This window comes from Sinohyriopsis cumingii, unplaced genomic scaffold, assembly GCF_028554795.1.
Source record: "Sinohyriopsis cumingii isolate HCF-2022 unplaced genomic scaffold, ASM2855479v2 utg001510l, whole genome shotgun sequence".
Classification (NCBI taxonomy): domain Eukaryota; kingdom Metazoa; phylum Mollusca; class Bivalvia; order Unionida; family Unionidae; genus Sinohyriopsis; species Sinohyriopsis cumingii.
The window spans coordinates 2,312,701-2,335,026 of NW_028316007.1; the positions used below are offsets into that span (position 1 = coordinate 2,312,701).

At 33.8% G+C, this 22,326-nt stretch overlaps 1 protein-coding gene across 1 annotated transcript in view; it reads right to left on the reverse strand.

The window, feature by feature from the left end:
• Positions 1–726: 726 nt before the first annotated feature.
• LOC149772420 (uncharacterized) overlaps positions 727–22,326 on the reverse strand; it is a 135,323-nt gene continuing 113,723 nt past the window's right edge. Inside the window, exons 38-42 of the mRNA XM_089947855.1 lie at positions 20,392–20,582; positions 13,528–13,761; positions 11,031–11,139; positions 7,396–7,576; positions 727–3,067 (exon numbers count right to left, since the gene is read on the reverse strand). Of these exons, the coding sequence (XP_089803981.1) occupies positions 2,842–3,067; positions 7,396–7,576; positions 11,031–11,139; positions 13,528–13,761; positions 20,392–20,582 (941 nt within the window). The 3' untranslated portion in view covers positions 727–2,841. The remainder of the gene's footprint in view (positions 3,068–7,395; positions 7,577–11,030; positions 11,140–13,527; positions 13,762–20,391; positions 20,583–22,326) is intronic.

Below are 22,326 nucleotides of genomic sequence, written 5' to 3' on the forward strand. Positions count from 1 at the left end.
ACCCACTTACCTCAGTTAGGGCCATAAATATAATCTCACATTATGTTTTTCATACAACTTTTCAGATTATATGGCTATACAAATATGATTAAAATCTGATTCAGTCCTTTGTATTTTCTAGTCAGAAATGCAGACATCAGTTTGAAATCACTCAGATATACACTGACCACATGTTCTTGTAATGTCCAAGTTACAGCTGCACTGTTGTTGAATACTGACTGGAACAGAGCAATTTACACTTTACCCATGAAATCAAATGGATTACTCCCAAACTTTGTTGAGGAAGTTATATACCTTTTCACTTCTTCATCTTTGGTACATTACTAGTTAAATACCCTTGACCTCCTGTTCAAATTCCATTTAAACTTCATTTCAAACCTAAATACAAGTTTCTTTTTTAATCTCCTGATATCAGATTTATGCATTTAAATTGTTGGTCAAAAATAAGTCTGTTTTGATATGTCAAGCATGAATGAATAAATTGATTATACATGAATAAATTGTTTTTCATTCCCATGCTACAAGTACCTAATCACTTTGCATTTTGATCAAATTAAATTCAAACAACAGATTTGAAAAAAATATTTATTATTTAATTATATTTAAATTTTTTGGTTACAGTATTGAAACCATGGAGACAAAGCATGGGGATGAGAAGGATACTAAACCTGATAAACATTCAGAAAATGGAGTAATTCAAGCCATGAAAACAAAACACAAACTCAATTGTCAAAAACAGATTATTTTACTGCAATTCAAACTCTGTTGCCAAAAATAGATTATTTTAATACAATTCAAACTCTGTTGCCAAAAATAGATTATTTTAATACAATTCAAATTCTGTTGCCAAAAATAGATTATTTTAATACAATTTTCATACTCTGTTGCCAAAAATAGATTATTTTACTGCAATTCAAACTCTGTTGCCAAAAATAGATTATTTTAATACAATTCAAACTCTGTTGTCAAAAATAGATTATTTTAATACAATTCAAACTGTTGCCAAAAATAGATTATTTTTAATACAATTCAAACTCTGTTGCCAAAAATAGATTATTTTAATACAATTTTCATACTCTGTTGCCAAAAATAGATTATTTTACTGCAATTCAAACTCTGTTGCCAAAAATAGATTCAAACTCTGTTGTGAAAAATAGATTATTTTAATACAATTCAAACTTAAATAAAAAAAACAGATTATTTTAATACAATATATTGAACAGAAAGATTTATTATTTTGCATAGATGTAAGCAAAGACATAACATGGTTATATTTCCTTCATTCTATATTTCTAACAGCAGAGAACTTAAAACATTGCCTTCAGTAGCAAGCTGGACAATTTGCTTAATAGTTAACTGTATATACTTGCTTATAAGTCAAGTCAAATGGCAAACAACAAAGACTGATCTGCCATAACATAATGCGCCTGCATATCACAGTCTCTATTCTTTGTTCTACTGATTACTCCAAACAAACTCCACAGACCCAGATCTGCTGTCACTTTATGCTCTGGTAAATCTGGGACTGTGCAGTTCGCAGTTGAACTCCACTTAAAAGTAAGTATGGTACTTTTCCTTGATTCTATTAAATTATTTTTGCACTTTTAGGATGATTTAGAATATATTAATTTAAAAACAACTTTTGTGTTTGAAGACTGCCATGTGTATATAAGATTTTTAACATGAAAAAATTATTCCATTTTTATTATACAAAAGTTAAAAGTTTTAAAATATATACAAAATTACAAAAGCTTTATTTACCCTTCTGAATCAAAAATAACATCCTAGGTTTTATCAACATTAATCTTTGATGTTTTGACTTGTAAATCAATAAGATAAGGTCAGTACTAAAGTACATTCTCTGTACGGAGATCAATTAAAACTCACTGCTGGAAGCTTTGACTCGTAAATCAATAAGATAAGGTCAGTACTAAAGTACATTCTCTGTACGGAGATCAATTAAAACTTGCTGCTGGAAGCTTTGACTCATAAATCAATAAGATAAGGTCAGTACTAAAGTACATTCTCTGTACGGAGATCAATTAAAACTCGCTGCTGGAAACTAGTCATTTTAAGATGCACTTAGTGCAAGATAAGTGACATATCACCCAGTGTGCATTTCAATTGGCTTTTATCAGTTTGACTTGCATTGCTGTTAAAAAAGTATTTTCTGTGATAACTACAGAGTAGATAAGAAATATGTTAACTGATATCTATACATGATGAATGCAGTACAAGTTTCAATAATGGAGTCTTTCTACACAAAAAATTTTGCCTCTAAGCATATTAATAGGTAAATTATTCATTCAGGCTACTGAATTGAACATAATAGGACTAACACATTATTTCTTTGCCTGAGGTAAAGTGATTGTCGATTGAAAGAAATCAACTGAACTTATGCTGTATTTGTGATACTGGAATTTGTAATGCAAGATATAACTTTTGGTATTAAGGACGTACAGTTTTACAACAATTTACCTGGCAGCAATTCTGTTGTCCATAACATTTGAACTCTGAATTGATTTCATTAGGAATAAACTACTCACTGCTAAATAAGTTTTTCAGATAAAGAACTGCATAAATGTTTATAGTTTTTATAGAAAAGGCACTTCTATTTTTCTATCACTATTTGACAGAGACATTAAAAACCAAAAAAAAGACACAAAAAAGAATTGGAAAAATACGTTTTTTAAAAATAATTTGAGCAAATGTGGAAAAAAGCTGCTTTTCTCATTGTTTCTTAAGGTAAAACATTATCATTATTTGTTTAATAGACTAAGCAAATTTGCAACATAGATGCAGTGATTTCTAAAGTTGCTATGTTTCCACAGTGTTGCCATTTCATGGTCTCATTGCATCTTGGTGGTGCTTGTTGCTATGCCTTGCGTGAATTGCAGACTGACTGAAATATTCTTCAGGCTCGGGATAGTATGTGGGTGTGTAGGCCATGTTTTCAAAGGTGGGATAGTACGCTTGGTTAACTTCGATACTACGGCCAGAAGAAGTTGAGGGTTGCTCTGAATGCAGATCAAATTGGATCTTTTTCTTCTTTCTGGCAGACTGTGACCTAGGGAGAAAAACAAAGGATAATTTGGATTATTAAGTTAATGATTTTTAAAAAATGATGATGGCATTAATGCTGCACTGTAATTTTGCCAATGTTGGCCAAATTATTAAAATCTCTAGATTGGATGGGAATTGCGTCACTAAACTTATGTCAGAAACCCATCACAGTTGGTACTGTACATGTATTACATTTTAGATCGTTAAATTGTTTCAAGATACAGCATGATAAAACTTGAAAACTGTTAAATGTTTCAAAAATGCAAATATTATTTTGAGGAAATCTTGCCTAAAGATGCATAGAGAAGAAGCTAGCAAAGGGCAGCAAATATATAGCTGACTGCATAATAAAATACAGTACTCCAGTTCAGTTCCTGAGGCCAGCACACGTAAGGAATATTGCTTTCATATTAACCATCTCTCTCATGATCATGTGGAATACTTTCTTTATGACACGGTTTTGTGTCTGAGTGAATTGCAATGATTAGATAACAGATGCTCAGACAAGAAAACCTGATTAAATGATTAGGCAATATGCAAGCGTTTTGGGTCCTGTGACAAAATGCTAAGAGTAAAAATACATTCTATTGATGGTAAGATCTGCTTCAAATTTTTTTATAAGCAATATTTCACAAAACAAGATGCTTTACACCAGACACAATAAAATAGCAGCTATTTATCTCACTAGGTTTTCTAGTTTTTTAAAACAATTCAGCCAGATATTTCAAGTTCAGAGTGACCCTAACATGCTTGACATGGCATGGTGAGACTGTTACCAGGGCCCTGTAGACTCCTCCATCAACCAAGTCGTTTCTAATGCTGTGACAATTATTCAAAATTATTAAAGACATATATTCCACAATTTCGTAGTTAGAGATTCCCTCTTGATTTGTTATAAAGACTGTATTTCAGCTCTCTGAGCACATCCCACATGTTCCATTGAGAACCTTACTAAAGACAAAGTTTTGTGTCTGGCTCTGCAGTGCCACAGCTGAATCATTTGACCTCCAGACATTTCCCACTTCCCAGGGCCAGTGGCAAGCTCTGTTAGGTCATACGTTTCAACTAACACATTTGGGCAACAAGGTTCACAATGGAGACACAAAGATTAGTTCCCAAATGCCATTTTGTAGGAAGACTTCAAAGTCTTAGAATTTCTTTGCTTCTTGGTTCTTCTCAATGCAGTGAAATATCTTATTTTGGGAAACTTGTTAATGAGACCCATGTTGAAGTGCCTTCTCTCCCCAGTGGTGGCTGAAACTTTGTCCTAAAATTCAGACTATGAAGTTTTTGACCACATGACATCTCAGAAAATGAGAGGACCTCACATAGCTTATGGTAGGTATCTCGCACACTCAACTGCCAAAAATCACAATCTGTAGTCACCAATATCACAGGCTGGGGTGTCCACCTTTGCCCTCCTTCCAAAATGTGGATGGGGTTTGGGTCCTACAAGAGCACTCCCAGCAAATAAATTTCATGGAGATGAAAACCATAGTGAATTCCTTTCAAATGTAGCAGCAGACATTTAGAAAGAGCCTTCTCATTCTGTCTTACAAATCGACTATTGTCAGTCATATCAGAAGCCAAGGGGAACTATGCTGACTTCTACCCTCAAGTTTGGGATTTGTTCAGGTGGTGTCATTGCAAAGAATTTCACATTCAAGTCAGCTACATCCCAGGTACAGTGTATGTCCAAGTGAACTTTGTCAGATTTCTTTTCAGTTTCAAAATTTGGTATTCGGGTTTCAGGTTCATCGGTGCCATAGTCTGCTTTAAACAGATGTATTTTGATCAAATAAATATCATTATTTTTAATTTCATTTCAGATTCTTATTTATTCAGTTTATCTTAACACCAATAGTATTATATAATTTTGTAGTACAAGATCCCAAAGGATAAATTCATTTGAGAAATTAAATGAAAATTGCACTCTACTTTTGAAATTCCTGTATTTAAATTAATATGGCATTCTGCCTTTTCCATATTTAATTTCAAATTACTGTTGAAAGAGGTTTCAATTGGCATGCCATCTGTTTTTGTCCACTCAGCAAGTGCATTGTATTCAACATCATTTTTGGGTTAAAAATCACTTACTGGTATTTCTGTTAACACTTTCCCAGCTCCAATACTCTAGTATCCTTCAAAACTTCAAAAATCATTGTCATCATCAGTCACAGTCAGTATTTGCAAAATGAAATCATTATCTGAAGAGGTACCATATTGGGAATCAGTCATTTTGGGTTTCCTAGGTAGCTCATATTTTAAACAAGCATTTGTAAAACATCCTTGATGGAAGATTCAAACTGTGACATAATGCTTGTTCCAGGACCCAATGCCCCAATCAAATTAGTTTAACAGCCATTAATTTCAAGCTTAAGAACCCTGATGTCTGAACAGATGCCTACCTAAAAAAAAGGCAGATGTTGCAACAAGCACTGCAAGAGAACTATGCTGGCAGTGCAGCTTATCTCATGACATGCACTCTAAGGGTTACCAGCTTATCTCATGACATGCACTCTAAGGGTTACCAGCTTATCTCATGACATGCACTCTAAGGGTTAACAGTCAAATAAAAATTGCATACTGTGCAGAGTACATTATAATATACACAACATTAAACTAATTTGCAGAAGTTCTTGCATATCACTGCTCTTCAAACTGGTACAAATTTTGCATGATTCGTGCACTCATATGGTGCCATTCTTAGATCCAGTTTGGCTGCCTCACCCACATCCCACCCCTATTCCATGATGGAGATGAATCTATAGTTCCAAAAAGTGTTTAACTCTTAAGAAAATATAATATTGTGACTTGTCAACATGAATATCTTCTGATAATTTGTACTGTTTCACAGTAATCTAACAAAAATTACAATGTAAGTTGATTTCACAAAATTGTTATAGACTGCACCCAGCTGCAAGCAAATATAGGAAAAAGCTCTTAGAGAACATGTCACGGGAGCATCAAGATGTGTCTATATATCTTTAGATGTTGAACATCATATATACACATTTTCAGAGTCATTCATAAAAAAAACTGCAAGACAAACTGCAGGACCAGTTATACTAACAAGATTGTGTTGTAATAAGCTACAGCACAAAAGGAAAATAAAACTTGCAGGAGCAAAGTTAGTTGTGCTACAAGACAAACTGGCCAAATGCTCAAAAGAATTTCATGGTAATAAATCAAAATCTGTGTGACAGACAGATAAATAGACAGAGAGACAATACAAAATGGTCAATAACTGTGCATCATAATCTGTGAAGCAAGTTCTGTTGAATGCAGGCTGGACACCATGATTAAAACTCCTGCCTCTTGCTTGGGTATAAAAATGGATATGAAAATTACTAATCTGACAAAATCGAACCTTGCAAACTTTTCTCATTGTGCAAATGCATAACAAATTCCATGAATATATCTCAATGGTTTAGGAGATATAAACCAGAGAAAAGTATGATGGACTAACATGATTTGTAATAAACTGTAGTATACTAATCTAACAAAGGTGCCCCTTAAATGGATGCAAACGACTGTCATGATATAGATGTATACCAACATTTTATGAAGATGTCTTAAAGGAATCAAGAGATTAACTGGATGTAAGTGTGATGGAAGGATGGACACAATTTGGAATAAAATGGGGATAACTTAAAATGCTCATGAGACCAAATCCATCTTTTTCACCAAAGATTTTTTTAAATGCCAATCTACTTCTATTGAAAATTAATTATTAATTGACAAGAATCAGACATACTACCTCAAATATGTTACACTTAAAAGGTACTTTTAGTCAAGTCTAACAGTAAAGTTTTATTTGATCAGGTCCTCAAACAAGTCTTCACAGATGATACAATGATTGTAGCTAGTATCTTTTTTCATTTAAAATAGGGCCTTGATTACACTTATTTGGTTCTAAAGGCCTGACATGGTTCTACAAAAAAGAAAGCATGTGTCATGAGAAATTAATTGAATGTCTATAGTACAGACCTTGAAGCAATCATTCATTTAATGGGTTTTGGCAAGGCCAGCAGATAAACTTTCACACCTCTATTGTCTTTGTGGTTTCAGAGTGCTTTAACAATTGGAAAAAACACAATGATTAAACAAATGCATGAGATAATTATAGGCAAATTATATGGGATGTGTTAGCAAATAGTGATTTGAGCTCATTTATTGTTCCCGTAAAGCCACTGTGGGAATTGTAGAATCTCTGCTTACAAGAAACAGAAGGGAACACTGGGTCTGATCCACATGTCTGAAACTGCAGAGAGAAGATGTACAGTGGATAAAGTTGAGTTTAAATTAGAAAAGTACCCCATCAGTACTCACTTCTTCTTAACTACAAAGATGATGATAACTGCAATCACAACCACAAAGGCAAAGGCTGCTATTCCCCCTGATATCCCCACTACTGTTTTGTCATTGTATTCTCCAATCGGTCTGGCTCTGGCAACCACATCAGATGCCACTGTTGTGGTGATGGTTGTTGTTGTCTGTGGACATCCATCAGCTGAAATGGGTTGCAAATTTAGAAAAATATTTGCAGGTAGAACATCCGTTGTTCCAGTTACTAATGCTTACATTATGTCATAAAATATTATCTGCAGAGCAATATTCTTTTGTTATATTGATACCTAATCTTATCCGTCATTTTTGTATGAGATCAACTTGCAGGGTTTTCAATTCTAGCATAATCTATTTATTGTTGATATTAAATAGACAGATAGCTTTTAAAGTCATGGTAAGCACACACTTAATTAAGACCTCCCCCCCATGTGTGTGTGTGTGTGTATATATATATATATATATATATATATATATATATATTTCAAGCTTATTTAATTGTCACTGTAATACCAAATCATCAATTTAAATGTTCAATTAAATTTTACCTGAATGTTCATCATATGTACAAATAATTATTGTTCTAGAACGCAGTTTACACAATGATATTCCTAAGTTCTGTCCAATATGATATTCCTAAGTTCTGTCCAATATGATATTCCCAAGTTCTGTCCAATATGATATTCCCAAGTTCTGTCCAATATGATATTCCTAAGTTCTGTCCAATATGATACTGTTACCATATTTGCTGGCCTATAAGACAAAGCTATTTTATACCAGAAAATCTTAGTTTTTTCTTATACCCTGAATCAACTTATATGTTGATTTTGTCATCCAAATTGCTTTATTGTATGTCACATAATTATTTGTACAGAAAAAATTCTCAAAAAGTACGAAAAAAATGTGTAAAAACGTATTTCATTTTGAGAAGGAAATCATGTATGAAAAATATAGGACTCCTCATTGAGGATTTGAATCAATTACATGATCATCAGTATTAAAATTACCTTATATCAGATGTAATTAAGTTAAAGCAGCAGGCATTAGTAATATACATTGTTTGTAATATACATCATGTAAATTTGATATGGGTGCATTAGAATTGAGAGAGAAAGGGGGAGAGAGAGAGAGATGTACTTACAATTGTATGGTTATCTTTTATTGTTCACTTACTTGATGACTGTGATCATACTCATGTACAAAGTGCAGTACTATATTCCATTATCAACTAATACCACTAACCACTAGGTAAGCAATTTCTTCTAGTTTTAGTTATCACATCCATTGTTCACAAATCACACGGCTCTTGTAGTGGTATGTGCATGCTAATTAAATATGCTACAGCTGTAGTCAGGTTTTCCAGAGTTAACACCAACTTGAGGTCATGATTTGGCAGACCAGATCAGAGTAGTGAGGCTACCAATAGGGGAATGAGGCTAACCATGTGTATTATGAATATGGTACTATATAATGAATGGAAATGCCAGGTGTTACTTGTGTAAATTTCTCAACCAGTGACATCTTTTGAACTTGCTGATAGAACTGACAGCAATTTAAAGTAACATATAGCATGAACAAATATCAAAAACAATTGCCACCTAAGTACAGGAAGAGTACATGCACTTGAAAAAAAAATCTTATTTGTTGGAAATGGAGAGGTTGTTGTACTTGCAAAGAAAATTAGACATTATGCGAAATGGTCATTCTAGGAATTTAACCTAATAAATGGAGTCTATATGGATATAAATATTGTGAATATTCAAACCCTGAAGGAGTATGGTATGTATTGTCATAATTTACATAAATTTTGCTATTTAATTTATTAATTTTATCATCTTTTTGACAAAAGCTTCAGCTAAACAGGGGCAATATGGTGAAGAAAAAACCCACAAAGACCTGGAATCTGTCTCTCATAAGATATTTGGCTGTACTTTATTTTGATCATGAGTGCAAGAAGAAAAATGCAAGGGAATAAACATGCATCTCTCTCTATATCTCTCTTCCCCACAAAAATGTGGAAAAAGCATTTAGCATTAATGATGCAATTCCCCTATTGCTGGTAATCTGAAATAGCATACATTGATACTTTTAATGTTTATGAAACCGAAGTTATTATACTTTAATTCCACACAGCATCACAAATTTTATCCTATCTGTAACTTACTAAATTTTCATATCAGCATCATTATATGTAGCTAAAAGTACATAATACATTTAAAATACTTCATGTGAAACAAATTAGCTACTTTTAGTTACATTTATTGATCCAGACTGGAAAGGTAACTAAGTTACAGATAGGATAAACTTCGTGATTCTGTGAGGAACAAAGTGAAAAGACAAAGCCAAGTTATTGATCTGGCCTTGTCTTATGCTCATTCTTTGCCAAATTTTCTCATTCGACTTATACTCTGCGTCGGCTTATAGGCCATCAAATATGGTAAGTTCTGTCCAATATGATACTTCATGTTCTGTCCATTATGATACTGGTAAGTTCATCCAATATGATACTATTAAGTTCTGTCCATATAATGCTGTCAAGTTATTTCCAATATGATACTATTAAGTTCTGTCCAATATGAAACTGTTAAATTCTGTGCAATATGATACTGGTAAGTTCTGTCCAGTATGATACTGGTAAGTTCTGTCCAATATGATACTATTAAGTTCATCCAATATGATACTGTTAAGTTCTGTGCAGTATGATACTGGTAAGTTCTGTCCAATATGATACTGTTATGTTCTGTGCAATATGATACTGGTAAGTTCTGTCCAGTATGATACTGTTAAGTTCTGTCCAATATGATACTATTAAGTTCATCCAATATGATACTGTTAAGTTCTGTCCAATATGATACTGGTAAGTTCTGTCCAATATGATACTATTAAGTTCATCCAATATGATACTGTTAAGTTCTGTCCAATATGATACTGTTCTGTCCAATATGATACTATTAAGTTCATCCAATATGATACTGTTAAGTTCTGTTCAATATGATACTGTTAAGTTCTGTCCAATATGATACTATTAAGTTCATCCAATGTGATACTGTTAAGTTCTGTCCAATATGATACTATTAAGTTCATCCAGTATGATACTGTTAAGCTCTGTCCACATGATACTGTTAAGTTCTGTCCAATATGATACTGTTAAGTTCTGTCCAATATGATACTGGTATGTTCTGTCCAATATGATACTATTAAGTTTCATCCAATATGATAATGGTAAGTGTTTTCCAACAAGATACTGCTAAGTTCTGTCCAATATAGTATTGCATGTTCTGTCCAATATGATAATCTGTCCAACATGGTACTGTCAAGTTTTGTCCAATACATGTAAAATCCTGTTAAGTTCAATTCAGTATGATACAACAAGAAAACTTTATGCTGGAATAATACAATAACCATATAAATATGGGTATCAAAGCAATGAATGTGATATTTAACTCTTAATTGATGATAAGCCTTCAAAATCTCCTGCCATAAAAACTGCTACAGTTTCTACATGTTTTATGTACACATTTATGACCCTCATTTTTTGTTTATCAAACAGTATCAAAATAAAAAGCAAATTTCAAGACAGAATAAAAACTTGGTCTAGTCTCAATATAAGCCATACTCACATATCTTGTAAGACCAGTCATTGGTAAATGGGTCACATATGTAACATTTGTTGCTTGGATTACTCTCACCAGCACCATAACACACACCACTAACAACACAGCTTGTTGTCTGCAACAAAAAGATATGGGCAATGATGTATAGATCATTACTTCCGTAACATGAGATAAACCAGTAACAATCTATACGTTTGGAAAATCTAGGATAGGGTGCATAACATATGGCCTGGGCCATTTACAGTCTGCTGACACATAAGATAAACCAGTAACAATCTATACGTTTGGAAAATCTACGATAGGGTGCATAACATATGGCCTGGGCCATTTACAGTCTGCTGACACATAAGATAAACCAGTAACAATCTATACGTTTGGAAAATCTAGGATAGGGTGCATAACATATGGCCTGGGCCATTTACAGTCTGCTGACACATAAGATAAACCAGTAACAATCTATACATTTGGAAAATCTAGGATAGGGTGCATAACATATGGCCTGGGCCATTTACAGTCTGCTGACACATCAGATAAACCAGTAACAATCTATACGTTTGGAAAATCTAGGATAGGATGCATAACATATGGCCTGGGCCATTTACAGTCTGCTGACACATAAGATAAACCAGTAACAATCTATACGTTTGGAAAATCTACGATAGGGTGCATAACATATGGCCTGGGCCATTTACAGTCTGCTGACACATAAGATAAACCAGTAACAATCTATACGTTTGGAAAATCTAGGATAGGGTGCATAACATATGGCCTGGGCCATTTACAGTCTGCTGACACATAAGATAAACCAGTAACAATCTATACGTTTGGAAAATCTAGGATAGGGTGCATAACATATGGCCTGGGCCATTTACAGTCTGCTGACACATAAGATAAACCAGTAACAATCTATACATTTGGAAAATCTAGGATAGGGTGCATAACATATGGCCTGGGCCATTTACAGTCTGCTGACACATTTTGTGTGGCATGTGTTCTTACTGAATGCTTGCTTATTTATGTTTTATCATAGACAAAACAGTTTTACATTACAGACCACTTATAAGTAAATTTCAACTGCAAACAACACAGATTCTGATCTGCCATCACAGCATAATGCCCCAGCAGACCAGGTCTATGTTTTTGTTCTACTGATTACTCCTAGCAAACTGCACAGACCCAGATCTGCCAGTGCATTATGGGATGTCAGATCTGGGTCTGTACAGTTTGCAGTAGGACCCATAAGCAAGTGTGCATGGTAGTAACCCTTCAAATGATGTAATTTTGAATTTCGAGTGTTTTTCATCAAATCTAGAAATGTCTGACAGTGTCAAATTTGGTATTCAGATATAAAAAAAATTCTGGGTGAATGCTCTCAATATTTTTTTATATTTATGCTATCAGAAGTTAACAATTTTTCCTCCATGGGCATGAGGCAATATCCAGTGAAATGGAAGTACAAAAAAAGACTTCTTCATTGATGAGTAAAAACTAAATAGTGCATTCCATCAATGACAATTCATACAACAATTTTAGGTGATTATGTTAAAGAATTTCTTACCAAAATGTTTCCTTTCTTACTATGATCTTTTTATGTTCTTCTTTCTTTCACTCTTTATGAATTTTGGTGTTTGAGAATAAAACCAGCAATAAGTGATAAAGTTGAAAAAGAAAAATTAAACTCATGAAAGTCCTATTTATGTTTCAAACACAACTATACAGTTTATTTTTCAATATTGTTTCCAGCACTGTGCAGCTCATCTTAAACTTTCAACTCCATAAGCCTATGAGAACACAATTATTATACAGGTTCCAAATATGGCATTGGTGACATTTCAACTCTATAAGCCTATGAGAATACAATTATTATACAGGTTCCAAATATGGCATTGGTGACATTTCAACTCTATAAGCCTATGAGAATACAATTATTATACTTGTTCCAAATGTGGCATTGGTGACATTTCAACTCTAAGCCTATGAGAATACAATTATTATACAGGTTCCAAATATGGCATTGGTGACATTTCAACTCTATAAGCCTATGAGAATACAATTATTATACTTGTTCCAAATGTAGCATTGGTGACATTTCAACTCTAAGCCTATGAGAATACAATTATTATACTTGTTCCAAATGTGGCATTGGTGACATTTCAACTCTAAGCCTATGAGAATACAATTATTATACAGGTTCCAAATGTGGCATTGGTGACATTTCAACTCTAAGCCTATGAGAATACAATTATTATACAGGTTCCAAATGTGGCATTGGTGACATTTCAACTCTATAAGCCTATGAGAATACAATTATTATACTTGTTCCAAATGTGGCATTGGTGACATTTCAACTCTATAAGCCTATGAGAATACAATTATTATACAGGTTCCAAATATGGCATTGGTGACATTTCAACTCTATAAGCCTATGAGAATACAATTATTATACTTGTTACAATGTGGCATTGGTGACATTTCAACTTTAATTATTAGACTTTGATTATACCTTTCTTATACATGTTCCAAGTGTGGCATTGGTGACATCACATTTATAGCATAATGGATTGCTAATAATGTAAAGCTGAGGGTCTCCTTTGTTGATGCCATTGTTACTGACAGAGATTAGGGCAGCATACAATGGCAATGTTCCCTTTACTGGACATGTTACGATGTTGAAGGTTTCAAATGTGGCATTAGATTTGGTAATTCTACCAGTTGTTTTGATTCCAGTGGCAGAGATCTGAAATGTAAAAACTTATTTGAATTTAAAATTGTATATTTATTCACAAGTTTGTGAAACTGCCTCATTTTGAGCAAAATGAAATAATATTAAAGATGTTTTTGTGAAATATCATCAAAAACATGGATTCCAAAATGAATAACTCATTAAATTGCAAATAAAATTTTGCTTGAGTAATAAGGCTGCAATGTTCAGATGTGTAAATGACTTACCTGAGGATATTGCTTACCAATACAAAAACTTACAAAATCAGTCAATGTTAAATGTACATGCATGTGGCTGTCCTTAACGAGGTAAATATCCGTTCCAATTAAAATTATTTCCACATGTCTGCTTAAGAGGACTGTATAGTAGGATTTCTGTGCTCTTTTATTTAAATTATGTATCTTGATTGTCACATATGTCTGGCACTCCAGAAAAATGCCTAAGTTGACAAGAATTTGTTACATTACACAAAATTATGGATCAGGTGTATGTATTAATAATGATGACAAAATTTATTTAAACCACTTTATTTACCTTGGAAAACATGTTCATTAATGAAACCACTGATGAGTAACATTTTTCATTTTAAAAAGAAACACTATTTCAAGTTTGCAAGCCACTACTTGGCTAATTATTCATAATCAGTTCTACGAAAGTATACCAGGCATGTCCAGGCAGTATGTATGGTTCCATTACTGATTTTTTTAACACTGTATATTGTATGTTACAGTAGGAAACAATACCACAACAATTGCTGGAATGCTGTAGTGAATCTGTCAGATAAATTCAACAAAGACATGTCTTACAAAGTGAATTTTGTTATCAGTGGTCATAGACATGTATCAAATGAAACAACTGTCAAATAAATTCAACAAAGACATGTCTTACAAACTGAGACTTGTTATCGCTGGTCACAGACATGTATCAAATGAAACAACTGTCAAATAAATTCAAGAAAGACATGTCTTACAAACTGAATCTTGTTATCGCTGGTCACAGACATGTATCAAATGAAACATCTGTCCATAAATTCAAGAAAGACATGTCTAACAAACTGAATCTTGTTATCGGTGGTCAGAGACATGTATCATATGAAACAAGTGCAAGTTGAGGGAGATTTGGCATGCATGTTGTAAAAATAGCTGCCAGATATATGTTAAGCCTAATGGGTAGATAGGGGAAAGTTTTTTAAAAATTAAATAGCATTGGTTAGATTACTGTAAACCATGTACATATTTAGAAATTTTGGCATATGTTGCAGCAAAACTGAGTGATAAACATAATTTGTATCAGTAAAACTATAAATAAACATCAAAATATTTGTATAGTAGAATGTTAATATTCCTAAGAAGTGGTGGGTGTCCTTGTGGATTTTTATTTTTTAGTCCAACACTTTGTGCAGTTAAAAGGTAAATTTTAAAAATTCTTGCTCAGGTATTTTGTTAAATTTCTATGTATTGGTTTAGAATGTATTAATGGTGAAAACAAGTTTTGGTTAATGTAAACAGTGCTTGATCTTTTCCTTGATTGTGACCATAACATTTTCATTGATACTGCCTAAAATTAATTGATATTTTCCTTGATTGTGACCAAAACATTTTCAATGATACTGCCTAAATTTAATTGATCTTTTCATTGATTGTGACCATAACATTTTCATTGATACTGCCTAAAATTTAATTGATCTTTTCATTGACTGTGACCATAACATTTTCACTGATACTGCCTAAAATTTAATTGATCTTTTCATTGACTGTGACCATAACATTTTCATTGATACTGCCTAAATTTAATTGATCTTTTCATTGATTGTGACCATAACATTTTCATTGATACTGCCTAAATTTAATTGATCCTGGTAAAAGTAATCTACACACATTCATATTTTTCTGAATACTCAATGCAGAAAACACACATTACATCATTTTGTGGGTCATACTGTAGTTATTTGTATTCTTTTTTCTGGGTCATGTTTTAGTTATTAGTTTAGTTTTTTTTGCCATCTTTTCTTGGGTCATATTACACTGTATCATAGCAACCAGCAAAAATATTTAACGATCTGACTGGTTTGTGAGGATGGAGTTTTAGTGAGAACGTACTGATCTTGGATTGGTTTTAATTCTGAGTCCTGCATATTGCTGTATACAACAGTCTCTGTGACCTTGGAGGATACCAACAACATAGTGATCACACACTAAAGTGAACTATGTACAAGTACACAACATAGTGATCACACACTAAAGTGAACTATGTACAAGCACACAACATAGTAATCACACACACTAAAGTCAACTATGTACAAGCACACAACATAGTGATCACACACTAAAGTCAACTATGTACAAGCACACAACATAGTGATCACACACTAAAGTGAACTATGTACAAGCACACAACTCAGTGATCACACACTAAAGTGAACTATGTACAAGCACACAACATAGTGATCACACACTAAAGTGAACTATGTACAAGCACACAACATAGTGATCACACACTAAACTGAACTATGTACAAGCACACAACTCAGTGATCACACACTAAAGTGAACTATGTACAAGCACACAACATAGTGATCACACACTAAAGTGAACTATGTACAAGCACACAACATAGTGATCACACACTAAAGTGAACTATGTACAAGCACACAACATAGTGATCACACACTAAAGTGAACTATGTACAAGCACACAACATAGTGATCACACACTAAAGTGAACTATGTACAAGCACACAACATAGTGATCACACACTAAAGTGAACTATGTACAAGCACACAACATAGTGATCACACACTAAAGTGAACTATGTATAAGCACTATCAGAGGAAAACTACTGATAATATTATTCATGAATAACTAAAATTTGTCTTGTCTTTGTTTGGCTTTGTAAACATTGCAATGAAATCTCTCTTCTTCACCTTCAATTAAATTTCTCTCACACTACAAAATTTGATTCACTAAAATAAATGCTTAGTACATGTATCTTGGAAATTGCTGCAGAAAAGATAAACTGGTCATGTTAGGATATGATAAACTGGTCATGTTGTGATATGATAAACTGGTCATGTTGGGATATGATAAACTGGTCATATTGGGATATGATAAACTGGTCATGTTGGGATATGATAAACTGGTCATGTTGTGATATGATAAACTGGTCATGTTGTGATATGATAAACTGGTCATGTTGGGATGGGATAAACTGGTCATGATGGGATATGATAAACTGGTCATGTTGGGATATGATAAACTGGTCATGTTGGGATATGATAAACTGGTCATGTTGGGATATGATAAACTGGTCATGTTGTGATATGATAAACTGGTCAAGTTGGGATATGATAAACTGGTCATGTTGGGATATGATAAACTGGTCATGTTAGGATATGATAAACTGGTCATGTTGGGATATGATAAACTGGTCATATTGGGATATGATAAACTGGTCATGTTGGGATATGATAAACTGGTCATATTGGGATATGACAAACTGGTCATGTTGGGATATGATAAACTGGTCATGTTGTGATATGATAAACTGGTCATCTTGTGATATGATAAACTGGTCAAGTTGGGATATGATAAACTGGTCATGTTGGGATATGATAAACTGGTCATCTTAGGATATGATAAACTGGTCATGTTGGGATATGATAAACTGGTCATGTTGGGATATGATAAACTGGTTAGGTTGGGATATGATAAACTGGTCATGTTGGGATATGATGAACTGGTCAAGTTGGGATACGATAAACTGGTCATGTTGGGATAGGATAAACTGGTCATGTTGGGATATGATAAACTGGTCATGTGAGGATATGATAAACTGGCCATGTTAGGATATGATAAACTGGCCATGTTGGGATACGATAAACTGGTCATGTTGGGATACAATAAACTGGTCATCTTGGGATATGATAAACTGGTCAAGTTGGGATACGATAAACTGGTCATGTTGGGATACAATAAACTGGTCATGTTGGGATACGATAAACTGGTCATGTTGGAATACGATAAACTGGTCATGTTGGGATATGATAAACTGGTCATGTTGGGATATGATAAACTGGTCATGTTGGGATATGATAAACTGGTCAAGTTGGGATACGATAAACTGGTCATCTTGGGATATGATAAACTGGTCAAGTTGGGATATGATAAACTGGTCATGTTGGGATACGATAAACTGGTCAAGTTGGAATACAATAAACTGGTCATGTTGGGATACGATAAACTGGTCATGTTGGGATACAATAAACTGGTCATGTTGGGATACGATAAACTGGTCATGTTGGAATACGATAAACTGGTCATGTTGGGATATGATAAACTGGTCATGTTGGGATATGATAAACTGGTCATGTTGGGATATGATATGATAAACTGGTCATGTTGGGATATGATAAACTGGTCATGTTGGGATATGATAAACTGGTCATGTTGGGATATGATAAACTGGTCATGTTGGGATATGATAAACTGGTCATGTTGTGATATGATAAACTGGTCATCTTGGGATATGATAAACTGGTCATGTTGGGATATGATAAACTGGTCATGTTGGGATATGATAAACTGGTCATGTTGGGATATGATAAACTGGTCATGTTGTGATATGATAAACTGGTCATGTTGTGATATGATAAACTGGTCATGTTGGGATATGATAAACTGGTCATGTTGGGATATGATAAACTGGTCATGTTGGGATATGATAAACTGGTCATGTTGTGATATGATAAACTGGTCATGTTGGGATATGATAAACTGGTCATGTTGGGATATGATAAACTGGTCATGTTGGGATATGATAAACTGGTCATGTTGGGATATGATAAACTGGTCATCTTGGGATATGATAAACTGGTCATGTTGGGATATGATAAACTGGTCATGTTGGGATATGATAAACTGGTCATCTTGGGATATGATAAACTGGTCATGTTGGGATATGATAAACTGGTCATGTTGGGATATGATAAACTGGTCATGTTGTGATATGATAAACTGGTCATGTTGTGATATGATAAACTGGTCATGTTGGGATATGATAAACTGGTCATGTTGGGATATGATAAACTGGTCATGTTGTGATATGATAAACTGGTCATGTTGGGATATGATAAACTGGTCATGTTGGGATATGATAAACTGGTCATGTTGGGATATGATAAACTGGTCATGTTGGGATATGATAAACTGGTCATCTTGGGATATGATAAACTGGTCATGTTGGGATATGATAAACTGGTCATGTTGTGATATGATAAACTGGTCATCTTGGGATATGATAAACTGGTCATGTTGGGATATGATAAACTGGTCATGTTGGGATATGATAAACTGGTCATCTTGGGATATGATAAACTGGTCATGTTGGGATATGATAAACTGGTCATGTTGGGATAAGATAAACTGGTCATGTTGGGATATGATAAACTGGTCATGTTGTGATATGATAAACTGGTCATGTTGGGATATGATAAACTGGTCATGTTGGGATATGATAAACTGGTCATGTTGGGATATGATAAACTGGTCATGTTGGGATATGATAAACTGGTCATGTTGGGATATGATAAACTGGTCTTGTTGTGATATGATAAACTGGTCATCTTGGGATATGATAAACTGGTCATGTTGGGATATGATAAACTGGTCATGTTGGGATATGATAAACTGGTCATGTTGGGATATGATAAACTGATCATCTTGGGATATGATAAACTGGTCATCTTGGGATATGATAAACTGGTCATGTTGGGATATGATAAACTGGTCATGTTGGGATATGATAAACTGGTCATGTTGGGATATGATAAACTGGTCATGTTGGGATATGATAAACTGGTCATGTTGTGATATGATAAACTGGTCATGTTGGGATATGATAAACTGGTCATGTTAGGATATGATAAACTGGTCATGTTGTGATACGATAAACTGGTCAAGTTGGGATATGATAAACTGGTCAAGTTGGGATACGTGAAGATTATTGCTTTAATCATTTTATCACATCAAACTCTCTCTCATTATAATGCAATTCTCCATACAATGCAATACCAATATAGACCCCATGACAAAAATCATACAAATGTATATGGCAGGAAGGAAACTAAGGTGAAGCTTAGTCTTCTATCTTTAATTCATTTTCAAAATAAAACATTATTTAACAAATGCATATAGTGCCCAATATATCATGGTTCAGTAGGTTATGATATTTTCAATATATCTTGCTTTATAAAGGTCATGGTTCTCGGGATATTCCATTCCATGATATCAGTTTTCTATATAACGAGGTTTGACATAACATGGTTGACAGGTATGGATCAAAATTACTGCATTATAATGTGGGACATGTAATGTTCACTTTTATTTAAGTCATAACATTAAGACATGAAAATTGTCAAACACTGTGGCTGACACTAAGCAATGCCACACAGCAAAATTGTCTGACACTGTGGCTGACACCAAGCAATGACACACAGCAAAATCGTCTGACACTAAGCAATGACACACAGTAAAATTGTCTAGCAATGCAAAGACATTAAGTGAAACATTAAAAAAAAAATCAAAGGCTACAGTGAGTTTAAAAACAATTTTCAATCCGCTGTGTAATACCATCAGAAAGTTATATTACCTCAAGTTCTTCTTCATGGCATGTCAGCAATCGTGTATTAACAAACTGGTCACCAAAGACAACTGTAGTATCACAAAGACCAGCGGCTGTTGATGTACACTGTTGTGTCAATAGACGTTGTACAGTTGGTGGTGTATTGATACCCAGTGAGCAATCAGAAGCCATGTACCCAGTATCACAAAGACATGTACCTGTTAAAGAATGAATCAAAACATTACAGCCAACCCTTCCATATTTGTGATAATGAATGTATATCTAGTCTAGTACAACACAACAAAACACAGTACAGAACAGTACTGTATAGAGAGCCAGATGTGTAGATAAATTAGAGAATCTTTATGAATGACCATAATGCAGGTTCCAAGGTGAAAATAGGGCAATTCCACACCAATGCAATAAAATCTTCCCCTGCAAATTGATGAACTTTGTACTCAACATGAAACTGCATAGGAGTTTTTAAAATATTTTTTACAACAAAAAACATCATTCATGTTTGAAAATGAATTGTACAAACTTTCAGATTTAGCATTTTTGAATATAAATGAAACTATAAGAAATATGTCCAAAATTAGAATAATTCAAATTCTGTAAAATAATTTGAGTGAATGAATATTTGCCGTGGGTTCCAGCACCAAAATGGCAGCCAGTTTGGAAAGTAATGAATAACTACAGGGGTTGATCCTGTATGTGACGAGACCAAGAACAGGTAAATAGAGTACAAATTGCAACTGGAACAGCCCTTTGCTTACCCATTCATCCAACATCAGAGATTTACTTGAAGAATACTGGAAAGGTAGTCAAAGGCTTGTTTCATCCAGTTATTACTTTGTAAACAGATTGTAGCTGATTTTATTGAGATTTTTCATGCTTGTTACTAAAAAATAGCTAATGTGCATATCTTGGAAAAGTATGCTGGTACTTGATTATTTAATATCAATTATAATTCAGACTCCTACTGATGAGATGAAAAATCATTTCTCTGTATTAAGAAGTTTATGCCAGATTGCAATCAGCAATTTCACTTCTACCTACTGTGACATAAAAAAAAATTAAAAAAAATAACATTCTATGCTATGGTATCATCTTAGTGTAATAAGTTGATACAAATGAGAGAGTGCTTTTGTATAAATATTTGTACAAGTCATTGTTCTTTAAATCTGCTATATATTTTTCAACCCCAAAAGTTTAATTTTACTATTTTAAAGTCACAGGTTTTGAGTAAACTTGGAGGGCAGCAGTAGTACAAACCTACCATATATAGTCACTTATAAGTCAAGTCAAGACAGTAAACAATAAAGATACTGATCTGCTGTAGCATAATGTGCCTGCAGACCAGGGTCTATGCTGTTTATTCGACTGATTACTCCTAACAAACTGCACAGACCCATCTCTGCCCATGCATAATGTGCCAGCAGATCTGGATCTGTGTAGTGTGCAGCAGCACTTGACTTATAAGTGGTATATACTGTAATTCATGTCTTGATAATTTTGCAAAAGACAATGTAGAACTGTCCAAGATGCATCCACTCACCAAGTGGTATGACTCATGGCAGGAAAGCATACACTGAACATGCCAAACACTTGCATGGTCATGAGCTGAATGCCAAAAATTAACCCGAACCTGTAAAACTTAAATACAGGTCACAATGACCCTCTTTCTAGTAACAAAGATGCAGATCATAATCAATTTCATGATTCTCAGCATGAACAGTGCCCGAGAAATTAAAATCAAACACAAAATTTAACTTGTGTCAGTAAAGCATATGGTACATTATAAGCCATGATGACCTAATACTGAAATTTGGGAGTAGTGGTCATCAAGATTCAATTCCAAGTATCACGGTTATTGATAGGATAGTATGCACAAAGCATGGCAAAACCTTTTTAGTCATTAGCTAAATCAAGAAACTTAAAGTAAGCCAGTAAAATGTAAAA